A 7,099-nucleotide genomic window follows, 5' to 3' on the forward strand; every position below is an offset into this window, starting at 1 on the left:
ATAAAATACAATTAAATTAAATCAAATGTGCCAACTCCACCATCCCCTTTGAAGAAAAAAGGAAACTCGGTAGTTTCGTTCAACGATACTCTTAGGTTTCGGGCAAGTCAGAACTTTTGTGTTGTTAATCGCGGGATCAAGTATTGATCTCCATCTTATCTAAATCTACGGATTAATTTAATTCCTCTTAGATATCCCTTGCTGGATATACCCTCTGCAGGGGTAACTCTACTTGGATTATCATGAATTGATCCTCGAATTCTGAAGTGTCCAAAATGGTATCGATGGAAGGGTTCAAGATCAACGAATTCCACAAAAAGTTCCAGCATCCAAGTGGGAAAGTGCCTTTTGCCACTAGTGACGTAATAAACTATTTGTCCTAAAAGTGGGGGGTGGGGGTGTAACACTTTTTCGCGATTCTGTATTTGTACAAAAAACGTTACAAAAACCCCTTTACTTTCAAAGTACGTTTTACATCGTCCTCATTTTTAAATGGCCAATCATAAATCAAGTTTATGCAATTTTTTAAAGAAAATTAATAAACTTTTACAAAATAAGCCTAGGCTGAATCGGTATCTCTTTTTAGAACGACTTCTCATCAGAATGAAATAGTCCTAAGCAGTGAGCATTCGAAAATTCCCCTAAAATTTTGTTTATTTACGATAGAAAAACTGTACCTATCTTACAGCTCAGTTCAAATAAGCATTATATTATTTCTCTGAAATTAAAAATTACATTTCACTCTTAAAATCTATTTTTTTAACAAACTAACGGATTTCAAATATATTTAAAGTACTTCTAAAAAGTTAGATAAATACATGAAATTAGTAAAAAGTCCTTTATATTCCACAAATACTGTATCTTTTCTTATTCAAAATAAATATTGAATTAACGCAGATCATTTCATTAATGGATTTGAGACGGAGATATTACATGTAAAAAAAGATTCAGGTATGCAAGGATGTAATGCAAGGAAAGTCATTTCAGAAGTGTACACATCTTTAGTACTGCAGTGTACTGTCTCTGGGCGGATGTCGAAGCCTGACATGGGATCCATCATTCACATAAAAAAATCAATGAAATATTCTGGTCATAGGAAACAATTATGTGAATTATCAAAATTGTCAAATTTAATGCTTTTAACCTCCTCGGATACTAAACGAACACTGATGCATCTATTATTGTTTAAAAATTCCGCCCAGAGAGAACTGGTTTCTATATGTACGTAGAGTATACACAACCGCAATTGACTTTCCTTGCCTTACATTCTTGCAGGTATTGGACTAAAATATAGGATGGATATTTGAAGGAGTTCTAGCAGTTTGGATATTACACGAATCAAGGATATGAGTGAGAGAGAGAGACCTAAATGACCCCCAAAAATGAAAATGTTTTAACTATGGCTTGATGCATATCAAACGAAAGCTAGGGACCCAGGGAATACGGGCGGTGAAATAGAAGAGAAAGGGAGGAAACAAACGAGAGAGGGGGGATGCGGGGGGGCGAAATTTAGAGAAAAAAGGCGAATGATGGCAGAGAAGAGAGGAATGGGGGAACAGAGATAGAAAGATAAGTATGTATGTAAATTAGGTTTAATATTAAATATGAAAAGAGTAAAAATGTGATATGTGCGAAAAATCCTTATTGGGACATATAATGTTGGAAAAATTAAATCAAAAATCAAAGAATTTAAAAAAAGGAAAGAAACAACTTAAATTAACGGGAGGAAAGAGAAGAGTATAATACCCCATAGGGACTCAAAACAATCTTGATTTTGTATTGAATCGTAATATAATGACTTATCGATTAAGAAAGAAAACGCACGAATCTAACTGACGCAATGGTTTTTGAATTAGATACAACCATAGTATGCAATACGCTTGTTGCAAAGAATAGATAGTTTACAAAATATAAAATACCTTTATGAAGGAGTGCTTGTGTGTGTGTTTCCCAGATATTGTGTGTTGTACACACAGCGTGGTAGAGAGAACTGGGACGGTGGGACCTGCGGTGTGTGCAGAGCGGGGCTAGGTTGAGAGTGTTGTGTGAGAGAGAGGGGGGATCAATAGTATAAGCAGGGGAGAGAGAGGAGCGGGAAGTGAGGGGGGGAAGGGAGGCAGGAATGGATGAATAAAAAGGAGATAAAACGACGATGAAATGAAAGTGAAAATGTAATTTCAAGTGACCCACCATTAGAAAAGTGGCATGCCAGATTCACAACAGTACCCTTGAAAGTTTTATTTCGGTAATTACGAGGAAAATACAGTAGTTTTTCTAGCTTGAAAAGTGTATAATTATGTTAATTTCTACTTTGTTTTCTCACAGAAGTGCGCAAGTCACTTTAGTAGAAGAACTTAAAAATAATCTGTTTGTCAAAATGATGAACATGGATATCTCATTCATTCTAGATCGGGCAAAGCTTATTAGCGTACCCTGGTGAATCGGACATGCCTCTCTATAATTGAAGGTTCAATTAAAATCACGCCGTTAGACCCTTTAATAGAATTTTAAAGGAATGGGATAAAGGCCTACATGAAATACATAAGTAAGTGACTGATCGCGGTTTTTCAAAAGCCCTTCTAAACAATTTCCAGATACATAGAAGGTCCAGTCGATGCCATTCACCATAAACGTTAAGTATTTTAGAAGTGAAAAAATAACTTTTATTGATGTAATGAAGGAAATAAAGATAACAAGGAATAAAAAATACTAGTTCCCAACCTGAAATATATCTGTAGTTGAGAGCTGAAGAAACTGAACATTAAGTTTTTTCCATCCTTCCGTCTGATGAGAGAATAGGGCCAGCTCATAATCTTCGTTCATAGATACCACACCGCTTATCCGTTCCCGCTCTATCATCTATATATATATACTTTGCTTGCCTGTTTTATATCCAATAAACGTCAAAACGGCTGAACCGATCGGGCTCAAATTTTTTTGTGGCACATCGCATTACCCCAGGGAAGGTTTATGAATTATCAAAATTTCAAAAATTTGTGCTTAAAAAGTTTTTCATTTTTGTAAAATTTTGAAAATGCGCGAAAAAATATTATGAAATCTGCGAACTCTTTAAATGTTTTTTTTTACTGTACACAAAGAAGAGCTCACAGATAAAGCCAGGATTAAAAGATAAAACAAATAAAAGCCTAGTCTATATATATATTTGATTTGAACAAAGATTTACTACCTAAGATTGCTGGCAAAGCATGTAACATAATGTATAGTTTAGTTCTTTGTCTAGGAAATGTGAAATTGAAAATGGACTAAATGGAATATATATATGTATAGACAGTAGGGTGAAACACTGGGTGATGTCAACACTTTATACATTTTTTGCTCTAGCCTGATAAAATTAGATGCACAAGTAGTTTCAGAAAAAAATCTCGGTTTTTGTTAAGGATAATTCAGGCGACAATTCGACAATTAGTGTACACTGTACAGGCTGCATTTAGTTCTAAAAATTAAGAAAAAAGGCTGAAATTCAACATGAAGCCTCGATACAAGGATCTCAAAGAAAATTTGTTTAACGCAGGTAATTGACCCCCATAAAAAATAAAGATATTGCCAAAAAACCGAAAACGGCTTGCACCTGATACAATGCTCCGATCAAACTAATTTTTTTGCAAAATGCATCCAAAATATTTTTGTTAACGCGTATAGACATAGAACATATATAAAATACACAAATATAAAACACAGAAATGTTTCCAATGTTTCCAATGTAAAATAATTCCTTTAAATACATTTAAAACTCGTGATCAGTCACGTAAAAAAAATGAAGAATATCTAACCTTCTCTGTATTCGCAGATCTAAATGGAAGAGCACCAAGTATCACAGTTTTATCTATTCTATCATACCATCGTCTACATAGAAGAAAAATGAACTCCTTCTCTCCATTTGGGTAAAAAGAGAATTCTAGTTTTGAATTAATCTTGTTTAAATTAAGGGAGTGGCCGGCAATGTATGGTGGTTGAACTGAGATTGCAGTATTGTAGAGACATTATTTAGGATTCATTTGAGACATTTAAAACGTTTTAAAGATCTATAACTACTGAGTTTGAGTGCAAAGTCGATGTTCAAAATCATCAATTTGGGTGGGTACGTTTTAAGAATCGTTTTTTTAAATTATTAAATAACGACGACAAATAATGTAACAAAAATTCTACAGAAACTAATTAGTTGTTTAGTAACAGGTTGAGGAAATAAAAATCAACTTTTATCAACGAAAATAAGTGATCTTATTTAATTATTAGCTTCTGTAATCTCTCGTTATTCACACAGATGTTTTGCAGATTTTCTGGAATTTCATTGAAAAGACGACATTTGAAGATTTTGAAGAAATCTGCGAACAAATTCATAGAAAATAAGAAATTTAATATAATAATGAAAACGAAATAATTGATTCTAATATTATTTTATTGACAAATTTCTCAGTAATTATCGATATTTAAATTGTTTTATATGTCTCAAATGAATCCCAAAAAATTTCTCTACAATACTGCAATCTCAGTTCAACTACCATACATTGCCGGTCACTCCCCTTAAATAAAATAAATAATTCGAAAATTTTCATAGCAATAAAAAAGGAAAAAAATATTAAAATAATAATAAAACTTTGGATAAAGATAAAGATAACGACAACAACGACAACGACAACGACAACGACAACGACAACGACAACGACAACGACAACGACAACGACAACAACTACAACAACAACAATAATAATAATAATAATACCTAGAACTAATTCTCTCCATAGCTACATTATAAGCTAGGGTAGGGAGGAAGGTAACCCTGGCAAACATGTTGTATATACCTCCAGATACCTAATAACATATTTACATTTTAAACCAGAAAGTAAGTTGGAAGGAGTGTATTTCTTAATATCCAGGAGTGTATTTCTTTACAAATTGACCCAGAATTGATTTACTATTCCACTCCACTAGTAGTTCTAAATATTTGAAAAAAAAAATATTTTTGCCAGATGAAATTGCCAACCGGAAACTGTTTCTTAAAAAATCATCACAAAATATTGAAATGAAAATGAAAAGGTCCGTACTGAATTCAGAAATGTTAAATTCTGTAAAACATTTAACAAATAAGGGCGTAAAATTGATTTTTAGTGTTAAAATCAGTTTTTACATATAAATAGACCTTTAGAAAAAGTGAGTTTGTGAACAAGCAAGATTTCAAGCAAAAATGGAATGAACTTTAGTTCCATGTCCAAGCGTTAAATCTTTATTTAAAGGGACTGCGTATTTAGTTCCAAGAGACCAAATTTTTCAGTGGCAGTTTCATGGATGACAGAGATTTTCTTGTTTTTCTGTCTGATAGCTAGTCACTTGAAATTAGGTCAGTAGTCCCTTAAATGTTTGTGTAAAGTTTACCTTGTCCATCACAGAGCCTCCATGATTCTCAGATTTGTGAAGAAAAGTTCAAACAAAATATATCCTGCAAAATACATCAAATGTAAGGGACTTTAAGCGTAATTCCAAATTATTTACTATGCAAAGATGGCAATGTCTGATTCACAACGGTAGCCTTAAACCTTTATCTGATCAATAATATGAAAGATATTGTCGTTTTTTATGTTTAATTCTGATAAATTATATATGGTTTCCTGCAGTAGAAATGCGCAAGTCACTTTAGTGGTGAAACCCAAATTAAAAATAATCAGTTTTCAAGATTACAAACATTAAAATATAATTTATACTCGATTAGATTAAGCTTTTGAGGGTGCCATTGTAATTAGAGCATTGGCATCTTTGCATGGGGGTTTACTTAAAATTATACTGAGTTCTTGCCACAATATTAAAAGTTTACACCATATGGTTACAAAGATATAGGGATTAGCCACTAATTTACAAAAACCAAGCTTATCATAACAGAAGCAACAAAAATATCAAAATTGCCTGCAAATTCATGACAGCCCCCCCCCCCCCTCCAAAATAGAATCAATAATTATAGAAGAATAGAAACAATAATAAAAAAATCTCCCCAAAAAAACGTTGCTTAAAAATGAATTTACCCTTTTGTAATTTCTTCAGAATTTCTTGCGATAATTAATAACTAGAGAAAGGAAGAATGTTTTAAGCGATTTTTTTCTGTGCGTTGGATTTGATAACAAAAAAGTTGGAATGGAGAAGTTCGATTGAAGATTTGAAACTGATTTAATATGGTCTGGGTTGGATTGGCTGTGTGTGAAGAACTGAAGTTGACTAGTATACTGGGCAGGTAGATATAACCACCTGTACACTTTAAACCGCGCACGCACATTAAATAAATTAAAGAAACTCAGGAGGGGGGGGGGGGGACACTAGTATCAGTCCCCATCAACAAAATTAACCCAGATTCTGCTTTCACTTTCTTAAACAATACATTTGTAATCCAGTCCAGCAAAGGTCTATTTTCCTATCTTCTTGATCTTAACAAAACTCGGTAACTTATACCACCAGGGCTCTGTAACCTATTTTCTTGATCATATGAAAACTCTGTAACTCTCTTTCTTGATCCTATGAAACTTTGTAACTCTCTATCTTGATCCTATGAAACTCTGCAACTCTCTATCTTGATCCTATGAAACTATGTAACTCTCTATCTTGATCCTATGAAAAATCTAACTCTCTATCTTGATCCTATGAAAATCTAACTCTCTATCTTGATCCTATGAAAAATCTGTGACTCTCTATCTTGCTCATATAAAATCTCTTTATCGTGATCGTTTGAAAACTGTGAATATACTGTTTAACAACTTGATAACAAATCAAAATTTAAATCGAAAGTAGTCTTTATTGTATTGATACAATCGCCTACCACTGTACAAAGACCATGTAATCTTTTTCCTTAATTAAACTAAGTGGTTGTGAACAACTTCCTTGATCACGAAATTCTATTTTGATTATATCTAATTCCAACAAACAAGTTGGAACCCCTTTTAATAATCCCACCAAGAATTTGTAATCCACTGTTCCTACAACCTACAGCCCCTTCAGGTTTATGACAGTTATTAGCAATCAATAATCTTATTCTAGAAGTAAAATGCTTACATAAAACCTGAAGTGAAAGGAAATCTAAACAGATAAAATCATTTTTATC

The 7,099-nt window shown here is 33.0% G+C and overlaps 1 protein-coding gene across 2 annotated transcripts; it reads right to left on the reverse strand.

The window, feature by feature from the left end:
• Nucleotides 1-2,721: 2,721 nt before the first annotated feature.
• Nucleotides 2,722-7,098, reverse strand: LOC111708554 (phosphatidylglycerophosphatase and protein-tyrosine phosphatase 1; the record flags this gene model as incomplete). 2 transcript variants are annotated; one of them, XM_023481970.1, is given in 5 exon segments in its annotated part: nt 2,722-2,859; nt 3,792-3,864; nt 4,742-4,830; nt 5,392-5,455; nt 7,051-7,098. In XM_023481970.1, coding segments are annotated over 4 exon segments (309 nt in total), but the record flags the coding sequence as incomplete, so codon positions are not given.
• Between the last annotated feature and the right edge of the window lies 1 nt (nt 7,099).

The sequence above is a fragment of the Eurytemora carolleeae genome, unplaced genomic scaffold (genome assembly GCF_000591075.1).
Source record: "Eurytemora carolleeae unplaced genomic scaffold, Eaff_2.0 scaffold885, whole genome shotgun sequence".
Lineage (NCBI taxonomy): Eukaryota > Metazoa > Arthropoda > Copepoda > Calanoida > Temoridae > Eurytemora > Eurytemora carolleeae.